The sequence below is a fragment of the Hypanus sabinus genome, chromosome 8, assembly GCF_030144855.1.
Source record: "Hypanus sabinus isolate sHypSab1 chromosome 8, sHypSab1.hap1, whole genome shotgun sequence".
Lineage (NCBI taxonomy): Eukaryota > Metazoa > Chordata > Chondrichthyes > Myliobatiformes > Dasyatidae > Hypanus > Hypanus sabinus.
The window spans coordinates 116754813-116774583 of NC_082713.1; the positions used below are offsets into that span (position 1 = coordinate 116754813).

Genomic DNA, 19771 nt, shown 5'->3' on the forward strand with positions numbered 1-19771 from the left:
TACCATCTAGACAAACTTGACAGTGACATTACAGAGACAATGTAGCTCTCAAAGGCAGCACAGAACTGTTAATCAAAGCCAAACAACTGTAATTTATAACCGCTGTTCCCAGTCAGACGATCAATAGAAGAGGAGACAATAGCATTATAAAATGAACCACAACTCTATTCTCAAAACTACATGATGAAATTATCCTTTTCTTTCTGGAGAGTTGATTTCATTCGCTAAACTATAAGCATCAAAAAACTATCCTTCCTGAAAACTTAATCAAAGCTATCACTATTCTGTGTACCAGAATAGTGGACCCCATCACCCAGAGCAGGCCTACTACCCTCAGGAAGGAGATAACAGCAGCCTGAAGACACACAATCAATGTTTTAGGAACAGTTTCTTCCCATCTGCCATCAGATTTCTAATCCCATGAACACTACCTCATTAATTTTGCTCTCTTTTGGCACTACTTTTTAAAAATTATATACATTTCTTACTGCAATTTATAGTATACAGTGGATTCCAGATAATTGGGACACATCAGGACCAGTACATTTTGGTCCAAATAAGCAACTGAACTAAATAGCTGAAATTTCAAATTAATAGTTAAGAAAGGTATAAGAAAGAAAATCTACCATTTAACTGAGTACAAATTATGTATTTAAATGAAATACAGAAGAAATTAGGATACTACCAAAACTACTACAGTACTATAAAATTGCGTACTAGCTCCTAATACATTGTCGATGGAGGAATTCATCCACATCACATTCTTTTAGCCACTAACCTGATAGCATGAACATCGGTTTCTCAAACTTTCAGTGATTGCCACCCCCTTCACTATTCCCATTCCCTTTCCCCCTTCTCACATCATCTTCTTACCTACCCCTCACCTTCCCCTGGTGCTCTTCGCCCTTCCCTTTCTTCCATGGTCTTCTACCCTCTCCTATCAGATTCCCCCTTCTCCAGCTCCTTATCTCTTTCAGCTATCAGCTTCCCAGCCCTTTACTTCACCGCTCCCCCTCTCCCAGTTTCACCTATCACCAACTACCTTGTACTTCTTCCTCCCCTCCTCCCACTTTCTTTCTCTAACTTCTCATCTGTTTTTCCAGTCCTGAAGAATGGTCTCAGCCCGAAATACTGGCTGTTACTCTTTTCCATAGATGCTGCCTGGCCTGCTCAGTTCCTCCAGTATTTTGTGTGTGTTGCTTGGATTTCCAGCATCTGCAGATTTTCTTGTCTTCCAAATCTACATTTTCACTAAAAGATTCAAGATGATTGCCAGTACCTATTTTTCGTAGTGCCTAACTTGTTGAAATAGTGAAATTATTTCATTTTCACTCCCAGCCATTTGTGGCCCCATACCTGAATGCTTGAAAGCACAGTGAACAGTTCTGAATTGTCTTATTGTTTATTACTCACCAATAATCAGACTGGTTTTTGAACCCAACTGCACAAGTGATACTAATTAAAAACTGCTTGCTCCAAACACAGTGTAAGGTCTAACAGTCACACAATGCGCACATGAGTGATGTTAATTAAGGAACTGTTCTGCAACAGCCTCCTGCCCCAATTAAGTGACATAGTACCCCAAATAAATGAAGGAATCCTGACTATTTTCTCCAACTGTTTTTGTTCTTTAAGAGTTGTCCCAAACAAATACCTGTCCCGATTAACTGACATTCCAGTTAACCAGAATCTAGTGTATTTTATGTGTTGCACTATAACCACCGCCACAAAAACAAATTTTATGAAATATGTCAGTGATAATAAACCTGATTCTGAGCCATCACTGGCCTCAACAAGAAAGATGCAGTAATAAGCTCAACTCCAGATGTGCAGCCACATCTGTTTCACTTGTCGATGCACATTACACCCACTGAACTCTCATTCCACTTGCAACAGGATCCACTCAATGTGGTCATTATTCTATGGATTTATTGAGTATGTCTGCAAGACAATGAATCTCAGGATTGTATAGGGTGACATATGTGTACTTAGCCAATAAATTTACTTTGAACCTTGTACAACAGCACCTCATCAGCTGTTAATTAGAAAAAAATTGACAGCATAATCTGCATCATATTTCATATGAATAAACACGAAGCACCTTTAGGCTGCAGCATTTCCTCCATTACTGCTGCAAGGATTGCAATTCAGAATTAAGGCTTTGGGATATCTCCAAACTGCATATGGTGCTTGAGAAATGCAACTCTCTCTTAAAATACCACATACATATGTCAGCCATTTAAGTCCATTTTGCACATTTTAACTTCCTTTTTGGACATTTCAATTATACTTGTTAAACATTAAATTGGTACAAGGGTCTATCTGCCCTCTTCCCTCCTCACCTTGGCAAAGCAGCCACTTCAGAAAGTAAAAACTAGTAAGATTGCCACAAGACATTAATAAGTAATTTCCTGGACATCTTAAGCTCCAGTTACCAAACATCCTCTGCAACCCACTTCACACCCTCTTGGTCTGTCTCATACATCTCTTCTCCACCTTCTCATGCCCACCAATTTTCCTTTAGTTTCCATCTAGGCCAGACTCATCAGATCAAAGATTAAAAGATAAGATTAGCTTTATTCGTCCATCCCCAGCCAAACCCATACTCCTATCAGGTGTCCTCTTACCAAGCTTTTCACTCTTCCCCACTCCTGTCCCAGACTGCCTGCCTGTACTGAGGCGTCGTTAACCAAACTCCACTTCCCTCCAATTCTACACCTGCCCCAACTATCTCCCACTGAGAATGTGATGGTAAGGGGTATGTGTAGAAGGGGTGGGCGAGGGGTAAGTGTAGCAAACTATGTAGGCAGGACAAGGGAGAGGATACATCATTGGGGAAGTGTAGGAGAACAGGAAAGAGGTAACTAAATTAAGGTGCAAGAAAGCATGTGGCCACCACAAAGAAGAGGAACCTTGTGACCACCAGACAATGTGTTCGACAAAGTATTTTGAGCTAGATACCCATTTCGAGTGTTTTGCTTGCGTCCATACCCATTCCAAGTATGACGCTTGCGTCTATGCTTATTCAGAGTATTTCGCGTGCTTAGCTATGCAATAGCCAATCAATCGATGGATTTGAATCGGTAACCATATTTGCGAATGTAATACTCTGCTTTTGGGTATAGGTATGACCTTTGTAAGCCAACAAATTGGGAGTTGGCTACCTTACCCCCAAAGTGCATGGGGCTGCGAACTCCTCTCTGAATAAAAGCCGTTTCAGAGGTAATTTTGTGTCTCTGGTGTTTTTTCTCAACTGAGCAGGTTAATAATTTCAGATAAAATACTCTCCACACTCCAATGTACCAAGCACCCACCCACTCATGTCTCTAACCATCTCCCTCCTGAACCACCCATCACACACTCATCCCTCCTCAACCTCACTTTCTCGTTTCACTCCAAATGAGATGCCTCACCCCCTCCGACATGCAATCCTAAGTGCAACCCTACATAGCTCTCAATCACATACTACTCTATAAACCTGCACCCATCACAAACAATCACCCATTCCCTTAGTTGACACCTATTCCAACTCCCTGCTGCTGCTTCCCTGCCCTCAACCTCCCCACCTCACTTTCTGGTCCCCTCACCTTCCCACCCACATCAATCTCTCTCCTATCAAATCAAAACTTGCCTTCTCTTTAGCACCTTCAGGCCCAGTCCCTCCTCTCCCCTATCTGATCAACCATACACCTCCTAAACCTACTCAGTCGCTTAAAATGGACTTTTGGCCTCACATTCAACCTTGGTATGATCTCACACTTTATTGTTTACCTGCACTGCAAATTTTACACTTTATTCTGCATCCTTATTGTTTTACCTTGTTCAAGCTCAATATACTGTAAGGATATAATCTGTGTAAACAGTGCAGAAGAAAAACTTTTCGCCATATCTCAGAACATGTGACAATAATAAACTAACGCCAATACCCACTTCATCTCCCCTACTTGATCTACCACACACTTCCCAACTCTCACCACTCCTTCTCCCCTCTTTCTCCTCTACCTGATCCACAGCACACGTTATCACCTCCAGACTCATCCTTCTCTACCCCTTCTCCTCCCTGATCCACAACATACCTTCTCACCCCACCACTTCCTCCCCATACCTCACCACCCTCAGTCCCTCCTCTCCCCTACGTGATCCACTAGAAGCTGCTTCCCTATCCTTAGCCCACCCCCACTCCGTTCTTTACCCCTACCTGGTCCTCTCACTGTCCCCCTTCACCAGACGCTCCTTCCCCACTCTCACCACCCCTCCTCAGTCTCTCTTCTTCCCTACCTGATCAATCACACATCTCCCGACCCTCTTACTCCTTCCTCCCGTCTCCCCAACCTGATGCACAATACAGCTTCCCATCCTCAACAGCTACCACTCCCTCCCCGTAACCCATACTTAATCCACAACATGCTTCCCCATCCTCCTCTCCCCTACCTGATCGACTAGATGCCACTTCCAACTTCTCCCTCGGCCTTTTCCAGCGGCATCACAGACCCGAGCCCCCCACCTCACTTCCGGTCCGTGCCGATCCCGTCCGCCCACACGGCCCGGGCTGCAGCAACAGCTGCGAGTATGACGTCCGGGCCACGAATCATCCGCAGCATCTCACCACAAACTACTCCAATGTTCAAAAGTGACGACTGGAAATCAATAATACGCAGAAAATCAAGAAAAACAACACAGACACATAGAAAATAGGTGCAGGAGTTGGCCATTCGGCCCTTCGAGCCTGCACTGCCATTCAGTATGATCATGGCTGATCATCCACCTCAGAACCCTGTACCTGCTTTCTCTCCATACCCCCTGATCCCTTTAGCCATATCTAACTTCCTCTTAAATTTAGCCAATGAACCGGACTCAACTGTTTCCCATGGCAGAGAATTCCACAGATTCACCACTGTCTGTGTGAAGAAGTTTTTCCTCAATTTGGTCCTAAAAGGCTTCCCCTTTATCCTTAAACTGTGACCCCTCGTTCTGGACTTCCCCAACATCAGAAACAATCTTCCTGCATCTAGCCTGTCCAATCCCTTTAGAATTGTATACGTTTCAATAAGATCCCCCATCAATCTTCTAAATTCCAGTGAGTATAAGCCTAGTTGATCCAGTCTTTCTTCATATGAAAGTCATGCCATCCCAGGAATCAACCTGGTGAACCTTCTCTGTACTCCCTCAATTGCAAGAATGTCTTTCCTCAGATTAGGGGACCAAAACTGCACACAATATTCTAGGTGTGGTCTCACCAAGGCCTTGTACAACTGCAGTAGAACCTCCCTGCTCCTGTACTCAAATCCTCTTGCTATGAATGCCAACATACCATTTGCCTTTTTCACCGCCTGCTGTACCTGCATGCCCACCTTCAATGACAGGTGTACAATGACACCCAGGTCTCGTTGCACCTCCTCTTTTCCTAATCAGCCACCGTTCAGTTAATAATCTGTTTTCCTGTTCTTGCAACCAAAGTGGATAACCTCACATTTATCCACATTAAATTGCATCTGCCATGAATTTGCCCACTCACCTAACCTATCCAAGTCACCCTGCATCCTTAGCATCCTCCTCACAGCTAACACCGCCACCCAGCTTCGTGTCATCTGCAAATTTGGAGATGCTGCATTTAATTCCCTCATCTAAATCATTAATATATATTGTAAACAAATGGGGTCCCAGCACTGAGCCTTGCGGTACCCCACTAGTCACTGTCTGCCATTCTGAAAAGGTCCCGTTTACTCCCACTCTTTGCTTCATGTCTGCCAACCAATTCTCTATCCACATCAATACCATACCCCCAATACCGTGTGCTTTAAGTTTGCACACTAATCTCCTGTGTGGGACCTTGTCAAAAGCCTTTTGAAAATCTAAATATACCATATCCACTGAATCTCCCCTATCCACTCTACTAGTTACATCTTCAAAAAATTCTATAAGATTTGTCAGACATGATTTTCCTTTCACAAATCCATGCTGACTCTGTTCAATGATTTCACTTCTTTCCAATTGAGCTGTTATCACGTCTTTGATGACCGACTCTAGCATTTTTTCCCACCACCGATGTCAGTTTATAAATTTTAGAAAAACAGCTAAAATGTACCAGTGTGAAATAAATAATAATTAAAATGTGTACAGGGTTGCTATATATTGAGATGAAAAAATAGATTCAATTTATTCAGTGATCCTTTGGAAGCACATTACACTTTTTATGAAGTGTAACAACTTGTAAGATGCACAGCTATCAGAACTGCCTTGTTACCCACATGTGGGGAGAGGAGGACAAACCAGCAACCTCAGAGACATGGCCATTATCAGGAGAGCCAACAGATCCACTTGTACTGAGAATTGTCATACAAAGCTACCACTAGGCTCCCCTTGAATAATCTCTCCTAGCAGTCAGAGTTGCTCTCCAAATCAGGCAGCATGGGAGTGTGGTGGTTAGCATGAGGCTTTACAGTAGACAGCTGCAAGTTTGGGGTTCAATTCCTCACGCTTTCTGTAAGGGGTTTGTACATTCTCCACGTAACTCTGTAGGTCTACTCCGGGTGATCAAGTTTTCTTTCTCATTCCAAAGATGTACAATAGTAGGTTAATTTGTCAGATGGCTGTATTTATTTAGGCAGTGAGAGCTTCTGGGGTCAGAAAGGCCAGTTACTGAGCTGTATCTCTCAGTGATGAGAAGTTCACAGTTCTGTTCATCTGTAAGCATGCCAGCCAGATGTGATCCTCGCTATATGGTAACTCAGAATCATAGAGTACATAGAAGTAATCCTTTCATCCACATTCAGGCACTTATCAAGAATAATCCCATTTACCATTATTTGGTGGAAGCCTACTGAGGCCCTCTGTTGTTAGGGATTGGCAATGGGTGTTGCATCCCAGCTGTCTACATGATACACAAGCCAGGGCAGTACAACATGGTGAGCAAGCTGTTGCCCATGGAGCAGGCTCCCCTCTCCACGCAGCTGATGAATCCAAAGGAACAGCAGAGATTGATACAGTTTGGTACCAGCAGCTTCGCAGGAGTTGCCAGTCAACATTGAACTCAATGTAGTACTGCCTTAGGGACTCCAGCTCTGGATCTTTCTTGGGGTTTACTCCTGAAGCCTTCCCCATAAGTGGATATACCGCAAGATAGTGGAGGTTTGAGATCAGATTTTTCCTTCTCCTAGATGAGCTGCCAACCACGGCTGATGAGCCCCATCTTCCCAAAGTGACTGATATTAAGGTGCCAGTAACCCACCTTTGCCTCTTCTCCTGTCAGTAGAAACAGTTTTGCAAGGCTTAGTAGCTAAGCCTATATAAAGGCTAAGAGCTGGACTTGGTTGTCAGAGGCAATTTGAGATACAAACCATTGGGAGCATTTAATAGGTAGTGGGAACTCACCCCCATTACCAACCCCGGCTATAACAACCTTAAGGAACCTAGGAAGCCTAATATACATAGATGATTCAGGTACTCTTCAAGAGAAGCAGCTTACAAGAAATGCAAGAATCAACATTAACACAACATATGACCCTTTCTGACTGTAAGTTCTTTAATTCTACTACCCATAAGGGAGCATCCTTCTTAAATCTGGCTGCCTGCAGAAATCCATCTCCATTTCACATCTGTGTCATGATGATATACAGGATGTGATTTTTGTTATGAAGGATGAACAGCTCTGATAGGCAGAAGGGTGCAGAGTTGCCCATGTCCCCCCCCCCCCCCGGGAGAATCACAAACCATTACTGTTGCTATGCTGCTCATGAGAAAGAGAGATGAGGAGGAAACATGCAAGAACATCTGCTACTGATAAGAGAGGGGAGAGAGACTTGTTGATTCACCGTATTATGACTTCTGAGAGGGTTATTTATCTTGTACCATTCTGTTCATTAACATTCCTCAGTTGGCAGCCGGAGTGGGCTGGTTTGATGGACACAGCCATTCAAAAGTGATTGATAGCTGAGACCCTGTGAGTAGGGATAAAAGTCAGGTCTGGAGAGACACCCTTGAGACACACCAGGAGACACACTAGTGGACTGATTGAGTGTTGGAATCCACGGGAAGGTGTGGGGCATCGGAGACTGGACCAGGAGACCGGTCAGTTAAACTCACAGTGTTATAGCAGGGCCGGTGGGGACTTGTGTGTGTGTCCACTCATGCCAGAGTGACGAGTCCACCACAGAAGAATGGTCTAGCTGAAGGACAGAGGGGTCATAACTGAATGGCCACAACGAAACGACGGATCAAGAATGCAAAGGAAGGTTTGCCTGACTGTAGCTGTTACATCTCACTCGCTCTCTCTCTCTCTCTCTCTCTCCAACGATTACAACACAACAACCAATATCTACCTCAGCATGCATGAACTGAACTGAACTTTATACTTTTCTATGTCAATTCATTATCCCCTAGACATCAATAGAGCTAGTTTATTATTGCTTATTATTATTCCCACACTTGTAGGTCTATTATTGCTAACGTGTGTTATCTATATATTTGCATTATTGGTATTGATTTGCTTATTTTACTAATAAACACTTTGAATATAGTACCACCAGACTCCAATGGATTCTTCTTTGTCTGCTGGTCAGACACCCAGTTACTGGGTACGTAACATCTTAATGCAGCAGACCCAGTCACATTGCATTCTGGTGTCAAGGAAGGCTGCATCATCTGCCGGCATTTTTTCTCAGTCTTTCTTCTTACTGCAAGTTTGCACAGAAACCCTAATCAGCTCCCCATGGTGTGGAGCTCATGACTTACCATGATAAAACTTGCCACAGAATATCTAACATTCAGGCGCATGGTGTTTAAAGGTTAAAAGTTTGCTTGACTTATCACATGTAACTAGAAACAGTGAAATTTGTCGTTTGCATCATCAACAGTCCAAGATGTGCCAGGGTCAGACTGCAAGAATTGCCACACTTGGAGTGCCAATGTAGCATCCCCACAATTCACTAATCCCACTCATAAATCTTTGGAATGTAAGAGGATAACGGAGTACCCAAAGGAAACTCAAATGGTCACATGGAGAACGTACAAACTCCTTACAGAGAATGGCTGGAATTGAACTCTGACCTTACAGCTGGAGCTGTAACGCATTAAGCTAACCACTATATTGCCCACTGAATTGTGCCACAGAAGAGCCTGGAGCAGAGTATCCATTTTGAGGATCTAGTGACTGACTTTTTATTGGCTCGACCTGTTCATCAAAGCAGAGCCAAGCCAACTGAAATCACAAGAAATTCCATCAATGCTGGAAATCCAGAATGATACACGCAACATTCTGGAGGAACTCAGCAGGTCAGGCAGCATCTATGGAAATGAATAAACAGTCGACGTTTTGGGCCAAGATCCTTTTTCAGGACTGGAAAGGAAGGGGGAAGATGTCGGAATAAGAGGTAAGGGGAGGGAAAGAGGAATAGCTAAAAGGTGAAGCTTGGTGGGTGGAAATGGTAAAGGACAGGAGAAAAAGGAATCTGATAGGAGAGGAGAGTGGACCATGGGAGAAAGGAGGGGTACTAGGGACAGGTGATAGGCGGGTGAGAAGAAGAGGTAAGAGGCAAGAGTGGGGAATAGAAGAAGAGGGAAGCGGGAAGGAAAAAAATTTACTGAAAGATTGATGCTTCTGACATCAGGTTTGAGTCTTCCTCAACAGAATATAGGTTGTTCCTCCTCCGCCCTGAAAGTGGATTCGAAGGGGTTCTCCATCAGGAAATTCAGGTTTTGGCAGATGGAGTGGAGGTGCGCGACAAAGCAGCCCCCAATTTACAGCAGGTCTCACCAACAAGGAAGTTGTATCTGGAGCATTGGAAATAATAGACAACCCCAACAGATTGAAGTTTGCCTCACGGGGAACTAAGATAGGAGGTGAATGGGCAGGTGTAGCCCAGTCCGCTATCCTGTCCATCTCCTTAAGAACTGTATGCTTTGATAAGAGCACACCTCATCTGTCTAAAAGGGTCCCAGCCTATTTAATCTTTCTTCTTTGTTGTTTCCTGTGCCTGATCCAGGAGTCGTTGTGCCAGCAAGCAGACAAATGGAAACACTGTTTACAGATTAAAAAGGTCGGATTGGACATGGCATTTTAAAGGTTTAATGTCAGTGAGGTATAACTCCATGTGCATGCCCCAAACCCCATTAAAAGCACAAGAGATTCTGCAGATGCTGGAAATCCAGATTAAACCAAAAGAAATGCTGGAGGAACTGAGCAGGTCACAAAGGAACTTCGGGCTGAGACCCTTAATCAGGACTGGAGAGGAAGGGGGTAGAAGCTAGTGAACTGAGTGGTGAAGAATGAGGAGTGACCTATTTAAGTTTATAAAGTCGCGAGGGTTCTGGATGGTCATAGATGGACCCTCCTGAGAAAGGAGGGCCCTAGCACCACCCTCATTACCAATGCCTCTGCAACCCTCCCCTCCCAGGCCCCGCCTTCTTTGACGCCGAGTGTCGCGAGCGCGCTCACTTTGCCGTAAAGCGGATTGCCAGCTGCCGCGAAGAGCTTGAGCGGTCGCCTAGCAGCAGCCGGTACCGGGCCCGCTTCCTTCCCCGCGCAGACCCAAGCTCCGGCCCGAGGGAGGTGAGAGCATCTCTGGGTGGGGTTCCGCTTATCGCAGGCTCGGGGCGTCCTGTACGGCCCCGGGAAGGAGGCTGGCAAGTGGGGCGGGGAGTGGTGTGTTGGCGGCTCGTACGGTCCCGGGCTGCGGGGAGAGGGTAAGGGGGAGGGGATGGAGGGAGACCCGTAAGGCCCTAGCGGCAGGGTGAAGGCAGAGCGGGTGGTACCCTGTAATGCCCTGGAGGGGTATGGCAGGTCGAGGACCCGTCCGGCCTCGATGGGAGACCATACAGTCGTTAAAGATTCTTTGGAAATGTCTACTCCAGTGGTTCCTTGCGATCGAGGGTGACTTGCTCCCATTCTAGTTTTTTTTCATTTGTGGGGACCACAGATTCTTCAAGAGGAAGATGGGGGGGAGGGCAGCAGTAAGGATGGGTGGTTTGTGAAGTAGGATATCCGTTTATCAAATCAAAGGGTTCTACATCCTCACTTTTGCTTGGACTTGCAGTTTTCAGTACAGGTTAAGTTCTCCTTATCTGAAATGCTTGGGTCTGGGAGTATTTCGGATTTTAGAATACGATGAGATAGTTTGAGATCGCCAAGATTTCCAACTCGGAACTTAATGTGCTACCGGTAAGCAGTCTTGTTCATCACTACTGATGTAGCCATTCAGTGTATTAGATTTTCATCAGCACCAATCTCCACAAACTCAGCAATGAATTTCTCTGCTGCTTCTAGATGCTTTATAACCACAAATCTTTAAAAATAAATAATGCCATGCCTTTTCTTAAGTTTCTGCAGCCAGCCTGCTGAATATTCACAATAACCTTCAATTTTTCAGTTCTTTGTGTAGATTTTTGCTTGTTTTATGGCCAGCATACAGTTAAGTGGCAAATGTTCACTCCGGCACTGATGAATCCACTCTTTCAGTACACATCAAGATCTTCATTTTTCACTTTATGTGTTTTTTTTCTATTTCTCATGAACTTCTGTTCATTACATTTGTGAGGTCACATCTCAGAACTGTCTGTGGTGCTGAGAGACTGTGCGTCACCTGGGAGCCTTCCCAGCACTTAGTGGAATTTTCCATTTGTGACGTCATGTCAACATTAAAAAAATTTTTGGGGATTTCGGAGGCTTTTGGATTTTGACATTTTGGTCAAGGATTACAAAACCTGTACCATCCTGAATGTTGCTTTTCCACTTTGAGCAGCTTTGAGGCAAAGAGTCGTCGGAGTTAGTCAGAATGTTGTATTTCTTGAAGGAAGATCTGAGCACCTCTGTGAATTTCTGTTTTATACATCTGGTTATCTAATCCCGTGCCAGTGCTTGAAGTAACGTGTCAGGGATCAGGGATATAGTCAGAATAATGCATTCAGTCCAATAGTACTGAGCCAATTGAAGGAGCCTGTGCTGGGAGAGGATGCTTGACATTGGATCTTTATCCTTCCAGTTAATAGAGGCCATTTGGCCCTTCGAGCCAGCACCGCCATTCAATGTGATGATGGCTGATCATCCACAATCAGTACCCCATTCCTGCCTTCTCCCCATATCCCTTGACTCCGCTATCTTTAAGAACTCTATCTACCTCTTTCTTGAAAGCATCTAGAGAATTGACCTCCACTGCCTTCTGAGGCAGAGCATTCCATAGATCCACAGCTCTCTGGGTGAAAAAGTTTTTCCTGAACTCTGTTCTAAATGGCCTACCCCTTATTCTTAAACTGTGGCCTCTGCTTCTGGACTCCCCCAACATTGGGAACATATTTCCTGCCTCTAGTGTGTCCAATCCCTTAATAATCTTATATGTTTCAATCAGATCCCCTCTCATCCTTCTAAATTCCAGTGTATACAAGCCCAGTCGCTCCAATCTTTCAACATGTGACAGTCCCGCCATCCCGGGAATCAACCTCATGAAACTACGCTGCACTCCCTCAATAGCAAGAATGTCCTTCCTCAAATTTGGAGACCAAAACCGAACATAATACTCCAGGTGTGGTCTCACCAGTGCCCTGTACAACTGCAGAAGGATCTCTTTGCTCTTGTATTTAACTCTCCTTGTTATGAAGGGCAACATGCCATTAGCTTTCTTCACTGCCTGCTGTACCTTCATGCTTACTTTCAGATGAACAAGGACAGTAGATCTAGTTAACTTGGAGTGTTGCAGGCAAGTGTCTGTGATATACTGGTCCAATGTTCCCTCTAATTTGTAATGACCAGTATGCGCAAAAATCTTGTTCTGTGCAATCTTTTGCTCAGCAGCAACATGTGCACTGAATTTTATATATAGAGATAATCATTTAAATAGCTAGCAAAACACTATCAATAAGAACTTTGATCTCCTCTGGGTTTGATTGCTTTCACTCTCATCCATCTGCACTCTCACAAAACATGCGTAGCAGATCTGTCACAGATAATGAAGGATTTTCCCACTAGAGCTTTTGGACACCGTCCATATGTGATCTGCTTAATAAACGATGCTTTAAAAGTCAAATTTCCAAATATCACTCCACTTCTTCCCACTTACAAATTCTCCAGCAACTTTTGCATTGTGACAGTACACACAGGTAACACCAGTTGCTGTATTGTACATAAATATTTTTCAGAGCTGCACATTCCTGACCTCATGAGCTTTCAGTGCAGCAGTTTATACTGTCTTATTAAGCCATTCCGCTTTAAATGAACTAGCAGTTATTTTGTGCATCGCATCCTTTGCTTCTTTAGAATTAACATAATGAATCAATAATTTCTTCAATAAAAAAGTATAATAAGCTAGTTCTAAAATCTGCAAACAAATCATCGCTAACTCCACGTTGTCAACACAGTTGATTGTGAAATATACTTAACATACCAAAGATGTAGAAGGTGACAACCTAGTGTGCGTAGCTTAAATTCCTTTGTGCACTAGTAGTAAAAGATGTGTGTGTGCGCGCACATACCTTAGAGGGAAGATTGCACAGGTCTTATGTTAGCAAATGGCTTTTACCCACTGGATTGCAGTGATGTCAACAAACGGGTGTTTGGAAATGTCTGTTAATTAGCTGCATGATTTAGGCAAGTGTGTAACATTGTGTTTTAATACTGTTTGCTGATAGCCAATGTATTTCCTTTTGGCTATGATTTGGAGGTGTAGTTATCAAATATACTTACTTTTGATATTATGGGACTGCTGTGTGCATAAGAGACACAAATGAAGATAGGATCAGAGTTAGGCCATTTGGGTCTGCTCCACCATTCAATCATGATTGATTTACTGTGGATTCCAGCTAATTAGTCCATTGGTTAATCGAGGCAGCTATTATTTGAGACAACTATTAAAGGTCAAAAACTAGTCAAGAAAGTAGCCAGGATTCCCTTTATTTATTTAGAACACTACGTGGCTTAATTGGGTCAGGAGACTGTTGCTGAACAGTTTCTAACTGGTGTCAGTCAAGTGCATTTGTGTGGCTGTTGGACACACAATAGAGTTTTTAAGTGGTGTCAGTTGTGTGTGTGTTCAAAAAGCAGTAATTTTTGCACTGAGAGTTGGTGAGAAGTGAGCAGGAAGACAATTTAGAATTGTTTTGCTCACTGCAATTTCAAGGATTCAGGCTTGGAGATGCCAGAAATGGCCAGGAGTGAAAACAAAACAATTACTCCAACAAGTTAGGAGGTATGGAGAATGTGAAGGTATCAACAGTCATCTTGAATGTTTCAATGAAGGTGAAGGTTTGGAGGATGCAACCATTGAAAGAATTGTATGAAAGCAGTCCATTATTTGCATTATGTGTCTACACTATATTGTTCATTTACAGTCAATCAGAAGAACACAGTAGTGTGTTGGGTGTCTGACAGTGACAGTGAAACCTGTGCAGGAGAGTTTTTAAAGTGAAAAAACCATTGCACTGGGACAGTTCCATTCTCTCAAACTCGGAAGACTGCATTGTCACAAGCTGGTGTCTTCCTTGGTTGCAGTGGTTCTTCTGTCTTATCGTGCCCTTCATTCTCCACAAAGCATTGAAGAACTGCCTTCTTAGCCATTAGCTCTCACTTTTGATCTTATCTGCTCAGTCCACCAAAGGTGACTTCACATACTAGGACAGGGACGTCCCTATTTCACTGTTTGCCTGTTTGTTGAGACAGTTATACCAGGGTATGACAGCTATTGCATGCAAGCAGCTACTCAGAGACACAGGTAAGAACAGAATAGGGACCAAAGGTGAGTGAGCTTCCCCAGAATGGACCGAACAGCACCTTTACCAGAGGTGCTACCCCTCCCTGGACACACCATACACAGCACATACACCCGATGAATTGTCCATTGTTAACTATTAGTAACTAATACACAGTTTTATAGTACTGTAGTACTATTGGTAGTGTTCTAAATTGTTCTGTATTTCACTTAAATACATAATTTGTTACTCAGTTAAACTAATTTGTCTTTTTTATACCTTTTTAACTATTTCCATGAAACTTAGGCTAATTGGAGCAGCTGCTTAATTGGGTGAAAATGTACTGGTCCTGATGTGTCCCAATTAACTGGAATCCACTATATTTTCTGTTTCAACCACATTCTTGTGCCTACTCCCCATAACCTTTGATACCCTTACTATTTACATACCTATCAACCTCTGCTTTAAATAAACTCAATGACTTGACCTCTACAGCCTCCTATGGCAATGAATTCCACAAATTCACCAGCCCCTGGATAAAGAAATTCCTCCTCATCTCTAAAGGGGGCATCCTTTTATTCTTTGCCCTCTGATCCTAAACACTACTGAAAATGTCCTCTGCACTTCCCCTCTATCTAGGCTTTTCAATATTTGGCAAGGTTAGAAAAATATGAAGCCATGTTAGAAAATGTAAATCTTGAAATAAAAACTAAGTGCTGATTTGAAGTTTGCTGGTAGTCAAGAAAATAAAATCCTGGTTACTGTTTGGATAAAGATAACTGGGCCATAGGAATTGTACTCCGCCTTTGCCTTTCCCTTACCCTGGAAAAAAAAATCTGAGAGTATCTGTTCTGATGAAGGGTCTGTGACCTGTATTTTTATACTGAGATGCCGCCTGACCTAATGAGTGTACGCAACATTTTCTGTTTTGAATTCAGGTTTTCAGGTTGAGAGAGCATTGAATTAATCATGGAAACTTGCAGCACAGATGGAAACCAGTGAATGCATCCTATCCATGCTGAATGAAAATGGGGGCAGTATGTACTGCTTTCCTGCTTGGGGAGCTGGTATGGGTGATGGCTCAAATACCTGCCACTCATGCTTCCAAAATTGTGTGATTCCATGATTCTGCTATGATGTAGCACAAATGAAGTGATGTTTCGAACAATAAGTATGATGTTTGTCACATTTGTGACAATGCGATATACCATATGTTATAAACATGGACAGTTTATTTTGTATATGTAGTAAATATTTCATTCTGGGTGAATCGATTTTTAGCTAATTGAATTGATTTATTATTATGACATGTATCAAGATACTGAAAAAGCTTGTCTGGCATACTGCTCATACAAATCAGTTCATTACAGTACAAGGTAAGAATAATTGAATGCAGAATAAAGTGTAGCAGCTGCAGAGAAAATGGGAAGACAATAAGCTGCAAGAATATGCAGAAGCAAATTTCAGTGTTAATCATCTAAGCTTTATCTGCCTTCAGCATCAGTCTTACCTATTGTAATATGCAGATCTCACTGCAGATTTTCTTCTTGTTCTGAATTTCTTATTAGTTTGTTGGGAGATTGGATTTGATGTAGGCAATATGTCCCTGCAGTTTTATTTGCTATTGATGATAAAATATTGAAATTATGTGAGACAGGTGGACTTCTCTTACGGATACCTTAGTTGAGTGTTTTGTTCAATCAAATTCCTCATTTTTCAGGGAATTTTAATTTGATACTTTGCTAAAAATGGATGAGATATGTTCAGTGTGGAGGAACAGAGAGATTGGCGCCCAGATCCATAGATCCCTTAAAGTTGCTGCTCAAGTTGATAGGGTTATTAAGAAAGTGTATGGTATGTTGACCTTTGTTAGTTGAGGTACTGAGTTCAAGAGCTGCAAGGTAGTAGTACTTATTTATAAACAGCTGGTTAGACCACACTTGAAGCATTGTGTTCAGTTCTGGTCATCTCATTGTAAGAAGAATGTGTATGTTTTAGAGAGGATGTAGAGGAGATTTACCAGGGTGCTGCCTGGATTAGAGTTCGTGTCTTCTGGGAATTGGTTGATTGAGCTAAGGATTTTCTCTTTGGAGCACAGAAGGATGAAACTGACTTGCTAGACATGTATAAAATGGAAAAAAGGCATAGATAGAGTGGACATAGCACCTTTTCCCTTGGGAGAAATTACTGATACCAGAGGACATCCTTTTCAGATGTAGTTTTTTAAAATATATGCACAAAGTGATAAGTGCTTGGAATACACTGCCGGGGTGATGGTTGAGGTAGACGCATTAGGGACATTTACGAGATAGACGCATTAGGGACATTTACGAGACTGTTAGATAGGCGCAAGGATGTAAGAAAAATATAGGGTTATGGGTGATAGAAGAGGGAGGAGCTGGACTGATTATGGAGTTGATTAATATAAGTCAGCAGAGCACCATGGGCTGAAGGGCCAGTACTGTTCTGTACTATTTTATGTTTTCTGGTAATCCAAGTAATCCAAGTTTAATAAACAATAAAATCCAACCTTCCTAGAGTTAATTATGCAGAACTAATTTTCTCCTTTAAGTAAACAAACCTCTTTCCAGAAAGATTCATTGCTAATAGCTGGTGAGCAATGTATATCAGTCTGTTTATCAGCAGTGAGAAAATGGACATTATTCCAAAAGCTCGTGGTTACCTTTTAATACAGAGCAAATCTATGAAGAGGAGATGGTCTAAATTTTAATGTGGTGAAGTATTTGCAGGAAAAAAATCTACAGGCAATCAATGGATACCACATGTATGTTGTTATGGTATAAATTACATGGGAAATATGGATCAATATATGCATTGTGATTGTTGCAGATAAGGAGCCACTTGAGAGTTGTTCAGTTCTGGGTACCAATTACCCAGCATGTTGGACTTGGACTGAGGTGTGGATTGTCCATGGTCAATCCAATCCAGTCTAGTACAAAGATGAGGAAGGTTTTTTTTAGCATGTGGTTAATCTGTGGAGTTCATTGCCACAGATGGCTTTGCAGACCAAGTCATTGGATATATTTAAAGCAGAGGTTGATTGGTAAGGACATCAAATGTTATGGGGAGAAGGCAGGAGAATGGGATTGAAAAAGATCAATGATCAATGCTGTTACCTCGCCAAAGAAAACAAACTCAGCCTATCCTATCCTAATAAGAAATGTTCCATACAAGCAACATCCTGATGAACCTCATCTGCACCCTTTCCAATGCCATCATGTCCTAAATCTCATGAAAATCTGTAATGGTTATGCCTGCCATTTAAAGTAACAGACTATGAACTATCTGTCAGCTCTGATGAGCTGCTTCTGATGGAGATTAATATAAAGATTATTCTTAATTTTAATTTATGGTACCAGCTGTTGATTAATTCCTGTGCTTTGTGATCTTATATAATGAGGGAATAGATGGCAAACTATTGATTTGGTCCTGACTACAAATTTGCGACGCTAGCAAAAAGGAGGATGTTTAAACCCAGGATCTCCTGGGACATTTGGAAAGAAATAAAACAGGCTTATCTAGTTTGCAGTCCTTCCCAATAGTAATATAATGAAATCAATCTTCATCAATTACTCAACATGAGAAAGAAATGCTTTCCTAAACCATTCATCTCATGAGAAGTGCATCTCAGCTACATTCTTAGTGCATTCTACATATCTTAGATTGTTGAAACTCTACTTCCTTCAAAAGAAAAATTTGGATGGAATGAAATCAGATGTCAAATAAGTTGATAATTCATTAAAACTATTAACAATTGAGCCCAGTAGTGATACTTGCAACTAGAAGCAAATGTTTGTAATTGGTAAATGTAATTATTGGAAAGGACTGCAAATTTCACTTAGATGATTTAAAATTTTTTTTATCGAGATAAAGTGCGGAATAGGCCTTTCCCGCCCTTCAAGCCACACCGCCCAACAAACATATGTGGTCACGGAGAGAACATACAAACTCCTTACGGGCAGCGGGTGTGAATTGAATCCGGTCACTTGTAATATAAAGTGTTGTGCTCACCACTACACTACTGTGCTTTCCCAAAGAGTTGTTAGAGGGTGGCCCAATACAAAGAACTATATAGTCATTACCCCAATGTATATGCACATCAGAAGTTCATCCGATGACTAGAGGAAGGAAATGTTATTGATTCAGATTTACAATCATACTATTTTATCGTCACATACACCAGGGTGCAATGAAATTCCTTGCTGATATGAAGCTCAGAGAAAGTAGTGACCATGGTAGTAATAAATACCGCAATAAGAGCAAAACAGCAGAATGGTGAAAAGATTGCAGTGCAAAACAAACAGTGAATTGCGTCATGTGCATCAATGACCAACTCAGTCCGAGGTTATACTGCGGTAGTCCACAAATTTCACCATACTTCTGGTACTAACACAGCAAGCCCACAATTTAGTAATGCTTAATAACCCGTACTTCTTTGTAGTGTGGGGAAAATTGGAGCACTGGGAAGAAGTCTTGGTTTTCAGAGTGGTTTGATCCATTGACATTCTCTCTTTTATTTCCCCCATCAGCTCTCCACCAACATGGCTCCTATTCTGGATTGGGAGAAGTTAATGAAAGTTGATCCGGATTCTTTGCCAAGTCGAGAGAAGCTAGCAGATAAACTGTTAGACTCTGTATCTAAGGTATTCCTTTTCACTTCCATTGAGCTTCAGTTTTGATTTTTCTTTTTCTCCCCATTTGATAGTTTTAAGCAATAACATTATTTCTCTTCATAGGTTGAAGGAAGTGAATTGAAAGCAGAAGAGCCTGAGAAGCTGATTCAACTTTTCTGCATCACTCAGTCCCTGATGAAGGTATGTGTGTGTGGGCTGGGTTCCTGATTCATGCACAAGGTTAATGATTATTAACAAAAGTAGTGATGGAAGCATATCCATGTTTTGTTATTAATAAGCCATAAAGCATGTGGAACACTTACTTAAGTGGATAAGTAATTAACTACATGGATATTAATATTAAGTCTGTTTCAAACTTTTATAGCTAGGCAATAAGTTAATAAAATTAATGGCCTTGGACATTAGAATAGCATTGTTTTGGCAAGGGGAATTAAGAATGAGTTTGG

The 19771-nt window shown here is 42.2% G+C and overlaps 2 protein-coding genes across 4 annotated transcripts in view; one reads left to right on the forward strand and one right to left on the reverse strand.

Moving 5' to 3' along the window:
- Nucleotides 1–4547, reverse strand: part of tmtc3 (transmembrane O-mannosyltransferase targeting cadherins 3) — a 135825-nt gene extending 131278 nt beyond the window's left edge. The window contains exon 1 of one of the 2 annotated variants that reach the window (XM_059977647.1): nt 4432–4547. The gene's annotated coding sequence lies outside the window, so the exon portion shown is untranslated. The remainder of the gene's footprint in view (nt 1–4431) is intronic. The other variant, XM_059977648.1, reaches the window with a different exon arrangement.
- Nucleotides 4548–10448: 5901 nt separating this feature from the next.
- Nucleotides 10449–19771, forward strand: part of cep290 (centrosomal protein 290) — a 185867-nt gene continuing 176544 nt past the window's right edge. For both annotated transcript variants that reach the window (XM_059977654.1, XM_059977655.1), the window contains exons 1-3: nt 10449–10546; nt 19221–19334; nt 19428–19505. In XM_059977654.1, coding sequence (XP_059833637.1) covers nt 19233–19334; nt 19428–19505 — 180 coding nt within the window. In that variant the 5' untranslated portion in view covers nt 10449–10546; nt 19221–19232. The remainder of the gene's footprint in view (nt 10547–19220; nt 19335–19427; nt 19506–19771) is intronic.